This window comes from Saccopteryx bilineata, chromosome 1 (genome assembly GCF_036850765.1).
Source record: "Saccopteryx bilineata isolate mSacBil1 chromosome 1, mSacBil1_pri_phased_curated, whole genome shotgun sequence".
Taxonomy (NCBI): domain Eukaryota; kingdom Metazoa; phylum Chordata; class Mammalia; order Chiroptera; family Emballonuridae; genus Saccopteryx; species Saccopteryx bilineata.
Window position 1 is genome coordinate 215,445,544 of NC_089490.1, and position 20,076 is coordinate 215,465,619.

Sequence of the window (20,076 nt, forward strand, 5' to 3'; positions counted from 1 at the left end):
CCAAGTGGTCGTACAAGGGAGAAGCAGAGGGAAATGGTAGAACATAAGACTGAAAAGATAAAAAAAAATCATGATTGGGCCACATTTTGCATTAATATTCAAAGCCTGGGGACTGGGGAGGACTAGAGAATATAACAATATGTCCATTAACTTTGTGAACTCCCCGTTCTTAGTAAATGAATAACACCTTTTAATTTCAGAGCATGGATTTGGTACTAGAAAGTGCTGGTTTAAGAACCAGCTCTATAAGCCCTGGCCGGTTGGCTCATTGGTAGAGCGTCGACCTGGCGTGCAGGAGTCCCGGGTTCGATTCCCGGCCAGGGCACACAGAAGTGCCCATCTGCCTCTCCACCCGTCCCCCTTTCCTTCCTCTGTCTCTTCGCCTCCCGCAACCAAGACTCATTGGAGCAAAGTTGGCCCTGGAGCTGGGGATGGCTCTATGGTCTCTGCCTCAGGTGCTAGAATGGCTCTGGTTGCAACAGAGCAACGCCCCAGATGGGCAGAGCATTGCCCCCTGGTGGGCGTGCCGGGTGGATCCCGGTCGGGTGCATGCGGGAGTCTGACTGCCTCCCTGTTTCCAACTTCAGAAAAATACAAAAAATACAAAAAAAAAAGTTCTTTTAAAAAAAAAAAAAAAGAACCAGCTCTAAATAGCAGTTTCATCATCTGTAAGTAGAAGAAAATAATGGTTTCCAATTCACAATGTAAATGCAATAGTGTATGTAAAACACTGAGAAATGCTTTTTATTTTCCTGGGAAATACACTGCTCACAAAAATGAGGGGATATTTTATCACTTCATATTCATTTTGAAATATCCCCTCATTTTTGTATGCAGTATATAAGCACTTGGTTTATTCATCCAACTAACATTTGTTCTGTTCCTGCTCTGTGCCAGGCAGTGCTCTAGGAACTGGGAACAAAGTGGTAAACAAGAAAAAGTCCTGAATTGTGACACAGTCTAATAAGAAAGGCAGACAATAAACAAATAATTAAGCATATACACATATTTTGATGCCAGAGAACAATGTGTGCTATAAAGACAATGAAACCAACCTAAAAAAATTAAGAGGGATGGAAGGAACAATTTTAGAAAGGATAGTCAGGCAAGGCTTCTTTAAGGAGAGGCTACAATCATGTCAGCTATTAGCAGTAGTAGTTAGAGATTGCTTAGTAACTACATATTTTAATGATGATGAGTTGAGGTTCAAGTGGATTACTAATCAGATATCTTTTTTCTATAATCATTTACAAATTAAAAGTATTTATAAAAATTGTCTAAAAGTAAGAATTAAATAAGCTTACAGTATCTTCCTTGTGGACAAATGATTAAAATATAACAGACAAGAAAGAACACAGAAACTGGTACTCAAACACAAGGCCTTAAATAGGCTTCACAGATTCCATTACAATTATCTTATGTATTAGTAAATTTCCTGATTAAAAAAGAAGTTGCCTGATTTAGGAAAGCCAAAATCTGCTCCCCGCATTACAAAATATCAGGAGACAGTCCTTCGTTAAATGATTACTTACTTCACTTTCAGCAAAGTGCCGCTCTCCTTTGAGGCAAAGTGAAGACCGCCTTAGTGTCTTCTCATCTCCATCATCAAAAACTAAGAGAGAAAGTAAAATGGAAACTACTGTAGTTTTTCTCAAAGATTAACATGATGATATAAATTATTTAATTTTCTGAGTGCAAATAGAGCTATTGTTTAAAAGGATATTTCAAATTCAGTTCCCATCATGTTTTCTAATGGACAGCTTCAAACCTAGAGTATCTTTTCCAATTTCTAGCAAAAAAATAATAATATACCTTAAATAAAAAAAACACCTTCCCTGAAACAGAAAACACGATAAAAAATAAGTTAGTGTGGATCAAGTGTCAATCCAGAAGACTGAGGTCAATGGCTTTGAGTGCAGCCTGATAGCTTGAGCACAGCGTCATTGGCTTGACCAGGGGATCATCCTCATGATCCCAAACGTTGCCAGCTTGAACCCAAAGGCTGCTGGTTTAAGCTTGAGCAAGGTGACTCTGGCTTAGCTTGAGCTTGAGGTCCAATTCCTGGTCAAAGCACATAAAAGAAGCAATCGCACAACTAAGAGAAAGCAACTGCTCCTCATTGTCTCTCCCATTCTCATTCTCAAAAAAAAAAAGGGAGGCATTTCAGGATGAAACTATTTAAATTTTAATTAACCCTTCTCAATATGATAAAGGAAAGACAAATTTTCCAAATGGCACCAATAAATTTACCTAAGAAACAGAAAGAGTACAAATTTCTACATTTAGACTGCCATTACAAAATTACTCTATTTTTATTTAAAGCAGGGTTTCTTAACACCAGCACTACTAATACTTTGAACCACTTTTTCATGGGGGCTGTCTTGTGCACTGTGGGATATTAAATAACACTCCTGGCCACTACATTTCAGTAGCACCCTCACTCTTCCAAGGTGTGGTAACCAAAAATGTCTGCAGACACTGCCAGATGTTCCCAGAATGAACTTGCCTCCAGCTGAAAACTACTTATTTAAAGTGCTAAAAAGTCCCACCAAATTTACTGGAAGTTGGCCCTGGCCGGTTGGCTCAGTGGTAGAGCGTCAGCCAGGTGTGTGGGAGTCCAGGGTTCAATTCCCAGCCAGGGCACACAGAAGAAGCGCCCATCTGCTTCTCCACCCCTCCCAATCTCCTTCCTCTCTGTCTCTCTCTTCCCCTCCCGCAGCCAAGGCTCCATTGGAGCAAAGTTGGCCCGGGCGCTAGGGATGGTTCCATGGCCTCTGCCTCAGGTGCTAAAATGGCTCTGGTCGCGACAGAGCAACGTCCCAGATGGGCACAGTATTGCCCCCTGGTGGGCATGCCGGGTGGATCCTGTTCGGGCGCATGCGGGAGTCCGACTGACTGCCTCCCCGTTTACAACTTCAGAAAAAAAAAAAAAAATTATTGGAAGTTTATATATAGACAGAACATATATATATCATATACTACATTACTCCAAATCACGGAAAGAAGAGTTATTTATCTCTCTTTTTGTTTTCTGGCAAGAATGGAGGGGTGAGGCAGACAGGGATAGAAGGAAGGGAGTGAGATGAGAAGCATCAACTCATAGTTGCAGTACTTTAGCTGTTCACTGATTGCTTCTCATACAAGCCTTGGCCGGGGGGCTCCAGCTGAGCCAGGGACCACTTGCTTAAGCCAGTAAACTTGGGCTCAAGCCAGTGACCACGGGGTCATTTCTATAATCCACATTCCAACCAATGACTTCAAGGTTTCGAATTTGGGTCTGCAGCATCCCAAGACAGCGCTCTAGCTGCTGTGCAATCACCTCATCAGGCACGAGTTCTTTTATTTTAAAAAACATTGCCAGGCCTTAGTTTTAGAAGTAGCAGTTTTTGCTTAAATACCAAAATTAAGTTCTTTTTTATTTTATTTTATTTATTTATTTATTTTTACAGAGAGAGAGTCAGAGAGGGATAGATAGGGACAGACAGACAGGAACGGAGAGAGATGAGAAGCATCAATCATCAGTTTTTATTGCAACACCTTAGTTGCTCATTGATTGCTCTCTCATATGTGCCTTGACCACGGGCTTTCAGCAGACAGAGTAACCCCTTGCTCAAGCCAGCGACCCTGGGTCCAAGCTGGCGAGCCTTGTTCAAACCAGATGAGCCCGCGCCCAAGCTGGAGACCTCGGGGTATCAAACCAGGGTCATCCACATCCCAGTCCCACGCTCCATCCACTGTGCCACCGCCTGGTCAGGCCCAAAATTAAGTTATTATATATTATATGAGCCTTCACATTATGTGAGACTGGATAAATAACTTTTATTACATTATTTTAATGCTATAACTAAAACATTTAATAGCAAAAATGCCACATTTATAAGACTGACAACCATACCTAATTACGATAATAATTAACTACACAGACTTGCTCTTAGTCTTATAACCTATATAAAATCAAATATTTTCTTAGGTCTCAAAAAGCTCCATCAAATTTTGATACCACCAAAGATATCTTATTAGGTGTTTATACTCATCTCTCAGGTCACTAAAGAATAAGGATTATTACCATTCAATAAATAATGCTGGAATAATAGACTATCAATTTTGAAAAACGTATATCTGATCGTATTTTAGGATGTTAAAAAAGTAAACTAGGTAAAATAAAAAGTTGTTTGTAAAACAACAGCTACAAATTGAAAACTACATTGGAAAATAAATTTAACACTGAGGGAAGGAAAAAATTTTTTTTTTAACAGAGACAGAGAGAGAGAGAGAGTCAGAGAGAGGGATAGATAGGGACGAGAGACAGGAACAAAAAAAAATGAGAAGCACAATCATCAGTTTTTTGTTGCAACACCTTAGTTGTTCATTGATTGTTTTCTCATATGTGCCTTGATCGTGGGCCTTCAGCAAGCAGACCAAGTAACCCCTTGCTTGAGCCAGCCACCTTGGGTTCAAGCTGGTGAGCTTTGCTCAAACCAGATGAGCCCGTACTCAAGCTGGCGACCTCGGGGTTTCGAACCTGGGTCTTCCGCATCCCAGTCCGATGCTCTATCCACTGTGCCACCGACTGGTCAGGCAGAAAGATTTTCTTAAAATTCAAAACTAGCCTGACCAGGCAAGAAGATCTTCTTAAACAAAATTCAAAACACTGGCCTGACCAGATGGTCGCTCAGTAGATAGAGCATCGGATTGGGATGCGGAAGACCCAAGTTCGAAACTCCGAGGTCGCCAGCTTGAGTACGGGTTCATCTGGTTTGAGCAAAGCTCACCAGCTTGAACCCAAGGTCGCTGGCTCGAGCAGGGGGTTACTCGGTTTGCTATAGCTCCATGGTCAAGGCACATATGAGAAAGCAATCAATGAACAACTAAAATGTCACAACAAAAAACTAACGATTGATGCTTCTCATCTCTCTCTATTCCTGTCTGTCTGTTCCTATCTATCCCTCACTCTGACTCTCTCTCTGCCCCTGTAAAAAACAAAACAAACAAACAAAAACACACACAAAAAAAACCCAAAATTCAAAACTAACCTACAAAGAAAGAAGTGATAGGTAAACTCACTAAATGAAACTTCATAGTAGAGATAAGAATAAAGCAATATGAGAAAAATTTTGCAACTAAAGCAGCAAAGGGTTAATATTCAGAATAAACGAAGAAATCACATCCTAAAAATAATGAGATAAACAACCATCCTAAGGGGAGAACAGGGAAATATGGGAAGACACTATAATCATACAGGTTGCAGCAAAAGTAGGTCTATAGTTATGAATATGCAAAACAGAATTTATTCTTATATTATTTATTATTGTATTATTTTACATATGAACAACTGTAAACTTACTTTTGGCACACTCTGTATAGATAAATGTTCCTTTCTTTTTTTTTTTTTTTAATTTTATTTATTCATTTTAGAGAGGAGAGAGAAAGGGAGAGAGAGAGACAGAGAGGGAGAGACAGAGAGGAGAGACAGAGAGAGAAGGTGGGGAGGAGCTGGAAGCATCAACTCCCATATGTGCCTTGACCAGGCAAGCCCAGGGTTTTGAACTGGCGACGACCTCAGCATTTCCAGGTTGACACTTTATCCACTGCACCACCACAGGTCAGGCGATAAATGTTCCTTTCGATAAACATGTGAAAAGATGTTTTATCTCACTAGTATCATGAGAGAGGCATATTAAAGTAAAACTCAGGCCCTAGCTGGCTGGCTCAGTGGTAGAGAGTCGGCCCAGTGTGCAAGTACCAGGTTCGATTCCAGGTCAGGGCACACAGGAGAAGCGTCCATCTGCTTCTCCACCCCTCCCCCTCTTCTTCCTCTCTCTCTCTCTCTTCCCCTCTCACAGCCAAGGCTCCACTGGAGCAGAGATGGCCTGGGCGCTGAGGATGGGTCCATGGCTTCTTCCTCAGGTGCTAGAATGGCTCTGGCCAAAACAGAGCAATGCCCCAGATGGGCAGAGCATTGCCCCATGGTGGGAATGCCAGGTGGATCCCTGGTCAGGCACACGTGGATGTCTGTCTGACTGCCTCACCGGTTCTAACTTCGGAAAAATACCAAAAAACAAACAAAGAAAAAAAAAAACTCAGAGACTACTTTGTGTCCACATGGGCAAAAATGTAAAAAGATTACTATCATCAACTTTGATAACAGCTGGAAAAACAAGTACACTCATACACTGCTCATGAAAGTGTAAATTAATTCAGTCTTTGAGGAAGGCAGTTTTCATTAGCAACTAAAATTTTAATGCCTGACCAATAGTGGAGCAGTGCATAGAGCATCAATCTGGGACATTAAGGTCCCAGATTTGAAACTCCGAGGTCTCTGGCTTAAAGCCAAGGTTGCTGGTTTGAGCAATGGGTTAATGGGCTCAACTTGAGCCCCCCAGTCAAAACATGCATTAGAAGCAATCACTGAACAACTAATGTGAAACAACTACAAACTGATACTTCTCAATCTCTCTATCTTTCTCTCTCCCTCTTTCAAAGTCAATAAGAAAAAGTACATTTCTAGCCCTGGCCGGTTGGCTCAGTGGTAGAGTGTCAGCCTGGCGTGCAGAAGTCCCAGGTTCGATTCCCGGCCAGGGCACACAGGAGAAGCACCCATCTGCTTCTCCACCCCTCCCCCTCTCCTTCCTCTCTGTCTCTCTCTTCCCCTCCCACAGCCAAGGCTCCATTGGAGCAAAGATGGCCCAGGCGCTGGGGATGGCTCCTTGGCCTCTGCCCCAGGCGCTAGAGCGGCTCTGGTCGCAACAGAGCGACACCCCGGAGGGGCAGAGCATCTCCCCCTGGTGGTCGTGCCGGGTGGATCCCGGTCGGGCGCATGCGGGAGTCTGTCTGTCTCTCCCCGTTTCAAGCTTCGGAAAAATACAAAAAAAAAAAAAAAGTACATTTCACATCAATCTCTGTCTAGTTCCCAATGAATATATATACACTAGTAAAATACTAGAATAATGTGCATGTACAAAATACATTTAATTCAGTGTTTATTGTAATGGGGGGGAAAAAACAGAAACAAGACTAGTAAAAAAAAATACATTCTGGTATATCAAATTTATCTATTGCACAACAAATTGAATATACTTAAATGTACACTTAAAACAGTTAAGATGGGGCCTGACCAGGCAGTGGTGCAGTGGATAGAGCGACAGACTGGGATGTGGAGGACCCAGGTTTGAGACCCCAAGGTTATCAGCTTGAGACCAACGTCGCTGGCTCGATCAAGGGGTTAGTCAGTCTGCTGTAGCCCCCCCCCCCTCCCCCGGTCAAGGCACATATGAGAAGTCAATGAATGAACAACTAAGGAACTGCAACAAAGAATTGATGTTTCTCATTTCTCTCCCTTCCTATCTGTCTCTATCTGTCCCTCTCTGACTCCCCCCCACAAAATAATAAAAATAAAATAAAATAGTTAAGATGGGCCTGGTCAGGTAGCTCAGTTGGTTAAAGCATCATCACAATAAACAAAGGTCATAAGTTTGATCCCTGGTCAGGGCACATACAAGAATCAACCAATGAATGCATAAATAAGTAGAACAACAAATCAATGTTTCTCAAAAATCGGTAAAATTTAAAAACGTTCTTAATGATTAAGATGGAAAAAGAAATTGCTCTAAGATACACCTTGAAGTGAAAAAAGCTATAAATCCAATTCTATACTTATAACAATAATTTCAAGTTATATTTTATACAAGTACTAATTAAATACATTTTTTAAATATCTGGAAAGATAACCATTAACAGTAATGATTTCTATGGCACTAGGGGAGGAAAAAAAGCAAGAAAACTTTGTAGTTGGTTATATTATCTTTGAAAATAAATTTTTAAAAGATGTATCTCCTTACCAACAGTGTACCAACTTGCATCTGTTAATTTATTGATAACAGCTTCCTGATATGCACCATCAAGATTCTTCACTTCCACCACAGCTCCAACCTAAAGAATTATAAAAAGTTAGAAAACCTTTTAGAAAGTAAGTGAACAAACCAAACACTGGCTTTATATATTTTAATTGAGTGCATGGTGGTAAAATTACTAATGTGATTTGTATTGAGGTTATCCACCACCATTTTTGTAGCATCAGTGAGAATGTCAACATAGTAGAAATGGAAATAGTATCTGTACTATGAAAAGTGTCCAGCCTGCTGTACCACCGAAGTGTCTTGGGAACCACCAGGGGTCCTCAGATCTTCCTCTGAGAACCAGAACAACTGTACTGAAACTGTCCTTGCCCCACAGTAGCATTCCTCCTTGAAGAAGGCTGAGGAATGGTATAGATAATAAATAGATTTGAAGTCTACTTAAGAGTTAAAGCGTAACACTAATGATAATCATTTGTAATATTTTCCATTTGATCAAGAAAATGCTGAGTTACATTTATGTGGTCTATACAACTAAATCAAACTAAAAAGCTTGTGCACAACAAAGGAAACTATCAAGAAAATGAAAAGGTGACCTAATTGAATAGTTGAAAATATTTGCAAATCATTAATCTGACAAAGGATCAATACCCAAAATATATAAAGAACTCATACAATCCAACAACAGTAAGACAAACAAACTGTCCAATTAAAAAATGGGCAGAGAATCTGAACAGACATCTTTCAAAGACATACAGAGAACCAACAGGTACATAAAAAGATCATCAACACTAAACATCAGAGAAAAGCACATCAAAACCATAAGAGGCCCTGGCCGGTTGGCGCAGTGGTAGAGCGACGGCCTGGCGTGCAGAGGTCCCGGGTTCAATTCCCGGCCAGGACACACAGGAGAAGCGCCAATCTGCTTCTCCACCCCTCCCCCTCTTTCCTCTCTGTCTCTCTCTTCCCCTCCCGCAGCGAGGCTCCATTGGATCAAAGATGGCCCGGGTGCTGGGAATGGCTCCATGGCCTCTGCCCCAGGCACTAGAGTGGCTCTGGTCGCAGCAAAGCGACACCCCGGGAGGCAGAGCATTGCCCCCTTGTGGGCAGAGCGTCGCCCCCTGGTGGGCGTGCCGAGTGGATCCCGGTCGGGCGCATGCGGGAGTCTGACTGTCTCTCCCCGTTTCCAGCTTCAGAAAAATACAAAAAAAACCACAACCCATAAGAAGATATTAATTTACACTTGTGAGAAGGACCAGTGTCAAAAAGAAATAAGTGTCAGCAAAGACCAGGAAGAAAAGGAAACCACCGTGCACTGTTGGGAGCGTGTATATTGGAGAAGCCACTACGAAAATCAGTATGGAGGTTTCTCAAAAAAATTAAAAGTAGAACTACCATAGAATCCAGCAATTCTATTTTTGAGTACTTATCCAAAATAATGAAGATGCTAAATTTAAAAAGATTTGCACCCCTGGCCTAACCTTTGGTGGTGCAGTGGGTCAAGCATTGACCTGGAACGCTGAGGATGCCAGTTCAAAACCCTGGGCTTGTCTGGTCAAGGCACATATGGGAGATGATGCTTCCTGCTCCTCCCCCCTTCTCTCTCTCTCTCTCTCTCTCTCCTCTAAAATGAATAAAAATAATTTGAAAAAAGAAAAGATATGCACCCCCCATGTTCAATGTAATATTAACCACAATAGTCAAGACATGAAAGCAACGTGTTTACAGATGGATAGATTAAGAAAATATGGTGTATATATATAATTATTTAGCCATAAAAAGGAAATCCTGAAGATGGTGCTGGAGTAGGCAGACGTACCAACATCCACCTCCCAGAACCAAAGTGGATTACAAAATAATTTTAAGAACTTTCATCTGGAAAAACCAACTTTGGACTAAACTAAGAGGGCTCTTCAACCAAGGAACACTGAAGAAGCTACACCGAGACTGGTAGGAAAAGCGGAAATGCGTAGAGGGCTGCCCAGCTCCCCAGAGTGAATGGCAGCCGGGAGAGACTCCCGTGGTGAGAAGTGAGTTTAGCAGAGAGGGGAGGGTCCTAAACCTCAGGAACAAAGCCCCAGCCTGCAGCCCCGGAGCCTAGAAGAGGCAAATGGACAGTGTTTAGCTGGAAACAAGTCAGGATACTGTTTGTGAGAAAGAGACTGATTTCTCAGACCCAGGATTCTTCTTAAAGGGACAGCGCAGAACACCTCTCTCACAAACCACTCCCCCGGGGCTCCGAGGGACGGGGATAGAGGAGATTAACGGAGTAGCAGGAAGAGAGTGTAATCTAGGAGGCACAGGGAGAAACATTTAGAGAGACAGCCACCCTAACCCCTGGGACAAGTCACTCCCCAAATCTGAAGTGAATCTTTTCCATGGAAACAGCAATTTAAGGAAAGGGAAGCAGGACACCAGCCAAACAGGATCTCCCGCGGCACTCAGAGCAGAGTCACTTAGAAGGAGGGAGCTTTCAAGACTACCGGAGTGAGTCTGAGGGTCTGAGCTGCAGCGCCCCCATCCACACGACTGAGGGCTCACCAGAGGGTGGGTGGCAGCGGGACGCAGAAGCGTGGTTCTCTTGGCAAGGGTGGAAGTCAGCTGGCCACCACTGGGCCCAGGTGTGAGCTCAGTGTTGCCCGGCTGGGGAGGAGGGGGCGTGCAAAAGCGGTCAAGCCCAGCGGTGGCCAGCCTGCAATCCAGCCTGCAGGGGAAAAGGGCAGGAACCTGGAAGGGGTGGAGACCAGCCCTTGAGCAAGGGCACAGGAGCACAGCGTTGCCCAGCCATGGAATCAAGGCTTGTGGCCTGACTTGGGAGCCAGTTACTCCCACGGGGTGGAGCCAAAAACCCAGAACAGGCAGAATCCTGCAACTGAGGATGGGCACGCAGTCCCAATCGGCCTGTGGAGCAAAGGCTTGCAGCTGTCCCACCAAGGGCTGCTCCTGCAAGGGCGGGGCGAAAGCCTGGAAACTGGCAGAGACACGCAGCTGAGCAAAGTGCTCGCCAGTGCCCTCAGGGCAAAGGTCAGGCCACTTAGACTTGTACACCCGAGTACGTGATCACAGCAACTCCCATGAAGGAGAGGTGGGAACCACAGCAACAGCCTCAGTGGACAGGCACTGGCAACACCCAAACCCAAAAGGCCTAGGCAGCAACAGAAGAGGGGGTGGCGGGCCTGCAGACAGACCATACCTAGGGAACAGAGGCCAAACCCAGTGGTCTCCAGTGGCCAAAACCTTCCTTTACACAGAGAAAATGAGAAGGCAGAGAAATGCAACACAAATGAATCAAGAGAAATCCCCAGAAAAGACCTGAATGAATCAGATATAACCAAATTATCAGATGCAGAGTTTAAAATAATTGTTTGGATGCTCAAAGATATTAGAACAATAGATGGTAATTAAGAACATCTAAATAAAGAGATAACAAATATAAAAAAGGACATTAATAAAAAACAATCAGTCAAAAATGACAAATACAATATCAGAAATGAAGAACACAATAAAAGGAATTAAAAGCAGGATGGATGAAGCTGAGAATCGAATCAGCGAGTTAGAGGACAAGATAAATAAAGGCACAGAAGCAGAGCAGAAGAAAGAAAAGAGACTCAAAAAGTCTGAGAAAACTCTTAGAGAGCTCTGTGACAACATGAAGAGAAATAACATCTGCATCATAGGGGTTCCTGAAGAAGAAGAGAAAGAACAATGGATAGAGACTTTGTTCAAGCATATCATAGCTGAAAACTTCCCTCAATTAAGGCAGGAAAACATCTCACATGTTCAAGAAGCACAGAGAACTCCATTAAAGAGAAACCCAAAGAAATCAACACCAAGACACATCATAATTAAAATACCAAAGCTAAGTGGTAAAGAGAAAATATTAAAAGCTGCTAGAGAAAAAAGGATATCACCTACAAAGGAGCCCCCATAAGGATGACTTCCGACTTCTCAACAGAAACATTTAAGGTCAGAAGGAAATGGCAAGAAATATTCAAAGTAATGCAGAATAAGAGCCTACAACCAAGAATACTTTATCCAGCAAAGCTATCATTTAAAATTGAAGGAGAAATAAAAAGATTTCCAGACACAAAAAAACCCTCAAGGAATTCACTACAACCAAACCAAGGCTGCAAGAAATGCTAAGGGGCCTGTTGTAAACAGATCAAAGGAGAAAAAGTATATAGCAAAAGAGGAATATAGTTTTAAAGAATAAAATGGCAATAAACAATTACATATCAATAATAACCTGAAATGTAAATGGATTAAATGATCCGATCAAAAGACAGGGTAGCTGCGTGGATAAGAAAACAGGACCCATACATATGCTGTCTACAAAAGACACACTTTAAAACAAAAGATGCACATAGACTGAAGATAAAAGGATAAAAAAAATATTTCACACAAATGTAAATGAAAAAAAAGCTGGGGTAGCAATACTTATATCAGAAAAAATGGACTTTGAAACAAAGACTATAGTTAGAGATAAAGAAGGTCACTACATAATAATAAAGGGAGCAAACAGGAAGATATAACCATTATAAATATCTACGCACCTAATATAAGAGCACATAAATATATAAAGCAGACTTTGAGGGATTTAAAGAGCGAGATCAACAGCAAAACTATAATAGTAGGGGATTTCAAAACCCCAGTAACATCACTAGATAGATCCTCAAGAAAGAAAATTAACAAAGAAACAGCAGACTTAAAGGACATATTAGATCAACTCGATTTAATAGATATCTTCAGAACCTTTCACCCTAAAACAGCAGAATATACATTCTTTTCAAGTGCTCATGGTACATTCTCAAGATAGACAACATGTTAGGGCACAAAAGCGGTCTCAACAAATTTAAGAAGATTGAAATCATATTGAGCACTTTCTCTGATCACAATGGCATGAAACTAGAAATCAACCACAACAGAAAAACTGAAAAATACTCAAACACTTGGAAACTAAATAGCATGTTATTAAATAACAAATGGGTAAACAATAAGATCAAAGAAGAAATTTAAAAAATTCCTAGAAACGAACAATAATGAGCATACATCAACTCAAAATTTATAGGACACAGCAAAAGCTGTCCTGAGAGGAAAATTTGTAGCATTACAGGCATACTTCAAGAAGCTAGAAAAAACTCAAATAAACAACTTGACCCTACATCTAAAGGAACTAGAAAAAGAACAGCAAGTAAAGCCTAGAGCAAGTAGAAGGAAGGAAATAATAAAGATCAGAGCAGAAATAAATGACATAGAGGCTAAAGAAACAATACAGAGGATCAATGAAATCAGGAGCTGGTTCTTTGAAAAGGTAAACAAGATTGATGAACCTTTAACTAGACTCACCAAGAAAAAAAGAGAGAGGACTCAAATAAATAAAATTAAAAATGAGAGTGGAGAAATAAAAACTGACACAACAGAAATATAAAATATTGTAAGAAAATATTCAATACTATGAAGAACTATATGCCAAAAAACTAGACAACCTAGATGAAATGGACAAATTCCTTGAAACATATAATTTCCAAAAATTAATCTGGAAGAATCAGAAAACCTAAACATACCAATTACAACAAATGAGATTAAAAGTTATCAAAAAACTCCCAAAAAAGAAAAGTCCTGGGCCTGATGGCTTCACAAGTGAATTCTACCAAATATTCAAAGAAGAACTAACTTCTATTCTTCTCAAGCTATTTCAAAAAATTTAAGAGGAAAGATGACTTCCAAGTTCCTTTTATGAGGCAAGCATAATTTTGATTACAAAACCAGACAAAGACAACACAAAGAAAGAAAATTATAGGCCAATATCCCTGATAAATTTAGATGCTAAAATTTTGAACAAAATATTAGCAAACCGGATCCAGCAATAAATGAAAAAAATCATACACCATAATCAAGTGGGATTTATTCTGGGGAGGCAAGGCTACTACAATATTCACAAATCAATCAATGTGATTCATCACATAAATAAAAGGAAGGAGAAAAACCACATGATAATTTGAACAGATGTAGAAAAAGCATTTGATAAAATCCAGCACCCATTCATGATCAAAACTCTCAGCAAAGTGGGAATATAGGGAACATACTTCAACATGATAAAGGCCATCTATGACAAACCCACAGCCAACATCATACTCAATGGGCAAAAATTAAAAGCAATCCCCTTAAGATCAGGAACAAGGCAGGGGTGCCCCCATTCACCACTCTTATTCAACATAGTTCTGGAAGTCCTAGCCACAGAAATCAGACAAAAAAAAAGAAATAAAAGGTATTCAAATTGCAAAAGAAGTAAAACTATCATTATTTGCTGATGATATAATATTGTATATAGAAAAACCGAAAGTTGCAGTAAAAAAACTACTAGACCTGATAAATGAATTCAGCAAGGTGGCAGGATATAAAATTAATACTCAGAAATCAGAGGCATTTTTATACACTAACAGTGAACTGTCAGAAAGAGAAATTAAGGGATCAATCCCCTTTACCATTGCAACCAAAAAAATAGAGTACCTAGGAATAAATGTAACCAGGGAGATTAAAGACTTATACTCGGAAAATTATAAAACATTGATAAAAGAAATCAGGGAAGATACAAACAAGTGGAAGCATATACCGTGCTCATGGTTAGAAAGAATAAACATCATTAAAATGTCTATATTACCCAAAGCAATTTATAAATTCAATGCAATATCAATTAAAATAACAATGACTTACTTCAAAGATATAGAACACATATTCCAAAAATTTATATGGAACCAAAAGAGAACACGAATAGCCTTAGCAATCTTGAAAACAAAGAATAAAGTGGGAGGTATCACACTTTTGGATATCAAGTTATACTACAAGGCCATTGTACTCAAACAGCCTGGTACTGGCATAAGAACAGGCATATAGATCAATGGAACAGAACTGAGAACCCAGAAATAAACCCACACTTTAAAAAAAATTTTTTTTTAAATTTATTCATTTTAGAGAGGAGAGGGAGAGACAGAGGAGAGACAGAGAAGGAGAAGGGGTGAAGGAGCTGGAAGCATCAACTCCCCATATGTGCCTTGACGAGGCAAGCCCAGGGTTTCGAACCGGCAACCTCAGCATTTCCAGGTTGACACTTTATCCACTGCGCCACCACAGGTCAGGCTAAACCCACACTTTTATGGATAACTGATATTTGACAAAGGAGGTAAGAGCATACATTGGAGTAAAGACAGCCTCTTCAACAAATGGTGTTGGGAAAATTGGACAGCTACCTGCAAAAAAATGAAACTAGAACACCAACTTACATAATCCACAAAAATAAACTCAAAATGGATAAAAGACTTAAATGTAAGCTGTAAAACCATAAGCATCTTAGAAGAAAACACAGGCAGTAAGCTCTGACAATCTCTTGCAGCAATATATTTGCCAATTTGTCTCCATAGGCAAGTGAAACAAACGACAGGATAAACAAATGGGACTATATCAAACTAAAAAGCTTTTGCACAGCTAAAGACAACAAGAACAGAATAAAAAGACAAACTACACAATGGGAGAATATATTTGACAATGCATCTGATAAGGGGTTAATAACCAAAATTTATAAAGAACTTGTAAAACTTAATACCAGGAAGATAAACAATCCAATCCAAAAATGGGCAAAAGAAATGAATAGACACTTCTCCAAAGAGGACATACAGATGGCTAACAGGCATATGAAAAAATGCTCAACATCACTAATCATTAGAGAAATGCAAATTAAAACCACAATGAGATATCACCTCACACCAGTCAGAATGGTGCTCATGAACAAAACAACACAGAATAAGTGCTGGCGAGGATATGGAGAAAAGGGAACCCTCCTGCACTGCTGGTGGGAATGCAGACTGGTGCAGCCACTGTGGAAAACAGTATGGAGATTCCTCAAGAAACTAAAAATCGAACTGCCTTTTGACCCAGCTATACCACTGTTAGGAATATACCCACAAGAACACCATAGCACTGTTTGAAAAGAAGAAATGCACCCCCATGTTTATGGTAGCATTGTTCACATTAGTGAAGATCTGGAAACAGCCCAAGTGTCCGTCAGTGGAAGAGTGGATTAAAAAGCTTTGGTACATATATACTATGGAATACTATTCAGCCATAAGAAATTATGACATCGGATCATTTACAACAACATGGATGCACCTTGATAACATTATACTGAGTGAAATAAGTTAATCAGAAAAAACTAAGAACTATATGATTACATATATAGGTGGGACATAAAAATGAAACTCAGAGACATGGACAAGAGTGTGGGGGTTACAGGGTACGGGGGAGGAGAGGATGGGGTTTGGGGGAGGGGAAGGGCACAAAGAAAACCAGTTAGAAGGTGACGGAAGACAACAGGACTTCGGGTGATAGGAATGCAGCATAATCAGATGTTAAAATAACCTAGAGATATTTTCCCTGAACATATGTATCCTGATTTAATAATGTCATCTCATTAAAATTAATCAAAAATATATTTGATCAGATATATCTGGTAGCAAAAAACTTGAAAATAAATTCAGACTTAAAATATGAATAATAAAATACAGAAAATATTTAATCCATATATCTGTATCTTCAGAAGACCAAGTGACCAGTGATGTCATTTTGGCTCCAGATTCTTCTCATTCTTTAACAAGTTGAATAGTAAGTCTTTTTTAATGCTTCCTGACCCCCAGGAATCATTTTTCCAAAAAATAAAATTAGTTCCAGTTACAGATTTATTAAAGTCATGTTTGCTTGATAGCCAATTTATGGAAACAAGAAGAATATACATTTGCCTGTTTTTTAATGTTGTATTACACATTTTAAAAATAAATTATACTCTGGATGGTCAGGAGGCACAAGGATATACATGAACATTCGTACTACAATCTCTTTTTCGTAGTTTGGTTGTTTACTGAGGTTTGTTACTTTAAAGTTTTTGATTAAAATCAAAGTTTTGCCTCCAAAAAGATGTTTTCTGAGATATTGATTCTAAGCTTGTTATTAAGAAACAAAAGACCCAGAAAGACTCTTTGACCCCTTCCCTTTCCTGCCTAAAAGATTAAGAGTAAAGGTCTGCTCTAGGACGGAAATCTAGCATGTTCCTCTTAGCATTAGAGAGGAAGTATCCAAGCAGGTGCCAGTTAGCTAGATTTTCTTCTGTGTCCCATTGTTTCATGGTTGCCTAACAGAAGTTTGTTTGCCACTATGTGTTCAATTTTTTTTAGCTACTTATGATATACTTTTCATTTTCGTCTCCTTTGAAACCCTGGACCGGATCCTCTTGTCCTCTTTGTCCATAATGTTATATAAGCTTCAGCTGCCCAATGCATTTGTGGTCTTACTCTTATGGCATCCCTGAATGTGCATCCATACATTAAACTTTGGATATTTTCTGGTTACTCAGTCTCTGTTAATTTGATGATTAGCTCAGCTAGAGAACTTTAAAGATATAGTAGAAGAAAAAATATTTCTTTAATCCCACATTGTCAAGATAGAAATGAAGACCCATCACATATCCAGCCACGTTGACTTTCAGTATGAAAAGTATATTTGAAGATAGAAGACCAAGCAACAGTCCAGTGGTTTTCTCTGAAGTGTTATTGAATGAAGTCAATGGGTGCATTTTCCATAATGCATAAAGAATCCAAAGTCTGAGGCAACAAGTACTTTTTTTTTTTTTTGCAAAGAAACGGGTTTATTCTTCAGATGAGACCAGAGATAAAGCTTAAATCAAATTTTCATATAGAGATTTGAAGCAAACTTATAAAATAAAGGTAGAAAAATTTATGATTATAAGTTCTAATTCAGAGGAGGAGAGGGAGGGGTTTGGGGGAGGGAAGGGACACAAAGAAAACAAGTTAGAAGGTGACGGAAGACAATTGGACTTTGGGTGATGGGAATGCAGCATAATCAAATGTCAAAATAACCTAGAGATGTTTTCTCTGAACATATGTACCCTGATTATCAATGTCACCCCATCAAAATTTAAAAAAAAGAAAAGAAAAAAGAATTTGTCTCACGGCTAATTCAGGCAGTTAGAAGAATAGTATAAGGATGCTAATTCTGCTTCTCAGGCCACATCCTGGAAAAGGGGCCCCAAGAAAATCGGTGATTTAGCTCCTCTGATTTTGCCAATTGGATTTAAAAAAATAGGTCAGGAACACCCTGAAATGGAACTAACAAAACAAGGGCATAAATTTAAAGGACTTTTAGATACTGGAGCGGACATATCTGTTATTGCTAAGCTACATTGGCCTCCTTCCTGGCCCACTCATGCAGCAGCCACAGAATTACAAGGTATAGGGCAGAGTAAATCCCCTCAACAAAGTTCTAGTTTTTTACATTGGGAAGATTAAGAAGGTCATTCTGGATTTTTTAAGCCTTATGTGCTCCCTGGATGGCCATTAATTTGTGGAGTAGAGATGTTTTGAAAAATACGGGAGCATTGCTTGTCAGTCCTAAGGGTTTGGTCAGTACTCAGCTGCTTGATCGGGAATTTTTGCCTAAGGGACTAGGGAAAGAACAGCGAAGAATTCTCACCCCCATAGAAGTAGCTCCCAATACCAGAAGGTGTGGATTAGGATATAAAATTTAGCATAGGGGCCTTGGTAGCTCCTGCTACCCCAATAATGCATTGTGTAGATCCAATTACTTGGAAATCAGATAATCCTGTATGGGTAGACCCATATAGGAAATGGCCCCTTTCTCAGGAAAAACTTAGGGCTGCTGATCAATTGGTACAAGAGCAGCTACAGCTTGGGCACATTGAGCCATCTAATAACCCATGGAATACACTACCATATTTTGATCTTGCCGCCTCCTTGATTTTCAAGGGGCATAGGCGACCCTTACAGCTTATAGGTTTTGAGCCTCAAAATTATTGTTCCTTTTTTCAAAGGATCAACAATAATGGCTCTGGGAAACTTCCACTAAATGGCAAATCACTACTGCAAATCAATAGACAACTTTATACTGAAACAGACAACTTAAAATCAGCTCAAAGACTAGAATTATATGCCATTATCATGGCTTTTCAGCATTTGCCATATTCCTCCTTTAATCTATATACAGACAGCAAATATTTACTTATGGTTGTTACCACTATAAAGACTGCTGTCTTAGGGACAACTGCTGATGAACTATTTCAGCAGTTCCTCCTTCTTCAAAGACTTGTATGTCAACATAGAGCTCCATGTTTTATAGGACATACTCGAGCTCACTCCATGCTCCCTGAAGCTTTAGCACAAGGGAATGCCCTTGTTGATCAAGCTACCTATAAGAAAATTATTTGGAGCAATCATGACAAATCAAACAATTCAGTCTCATACTATTCATCACCAGAACGCTGCAGCCCTGTGTAAGCAGTTTCAACTTTCTAGGGAAGCAGCACGGCAGATTGGTAAATCCTGTCCAAGGTGTCCTATTCTACAATCTGTCCCTTCATTTGGAGTTAACCCTCAAGGACTCCTACCAGGACAACTTTGGCAAATGGATGTTACTCATAAACCTTCCTTTGGCAAACAGTCCTACGTCCATGTTACAGTGGATACTCATACTGGATTTATAGTAACCGCTGCCAGAACAGGAGAGGCTGCTAAGCATGTTATAGCTCATTGTCTGTATGCATTTTTCTATTATTGGATTTCCTAAACTGGTTAAAACATACAATGCTCCTGCATATGTAGCAAAAGCATTTACTGTATTTTGTCAAACCTTTCAAATTTTGAGCATTTCTTACAATCTTTAAAGTCAAGGTATTATTAAAGTGTACCCAACAAATATTTTAAGGTCAATATAAAAAGTTTTAAAGGGGGGAGTCATATCCTGGAACTCCTACGGGTCAACCATATCATGCTTTTTACTTAAAAAATTTAAATTGGGGATGACGTCAGAGTAATGGCAGGGTAGGAAGCGATACCGATAAATCTCCCCCAAACCTCAACAAGATCTTCAACCAGAAACAGAAAAACCTATCCTTGGAGCCTCCAGATGTTTCGCAATACACCCAAAGGTATGATCGAGCCAAAAATTGGCTAAATATATAACCAAACCCCGAAGGAAATAGGGAGTAAGAAATGTTCCGCCTTCCTCACTAACCTAAACAGGGCGGTTTTCACTGGAAACTGAGAATATAGAAAATAAGGTGGGCAAAGGGGGTGAATAGATCCAGGCCGCGGCTCAAAAGGCCAAACCAGGCTGTGGCACGGAGATCCAAGCCGAGGAAAAA

The 20,076-nt window shown here is 40.0% G+C and overlaps 1 protein-coding gene across 5 annotated transcripts in view; it reads right to left on the reverse strand.

Moving 5' to 3' along the window:
- The window catches only part of ARID4B (AT-rich interaction domain 4B), a 183,539-nt gene that overhangs the window by 88,294 nt on the left and 75,169 nt on the right, over window positions 1-20,076 (reverse strand). For all 5 annotated transcript variants that reach the window (XM_066235575.1, XM_066235566.1, XM_066235546.1 and 2 more), the window contains exons 5-6: window positions 7,839-7,929; window positions 1,533-1,612 (exon numbers count right to left, since the gene is read on the reverse strand). In XM_066235575.1, the coding sequence (XP_066091672.1) occupies window positions 1,533-1,612; window positions 7,839-7,929 (171 nt within the window). The remainder of the gene's footprint in view (window positions 1-1,532; window positions 1,613-7,838; window positions 7,930-20,076) is intronic.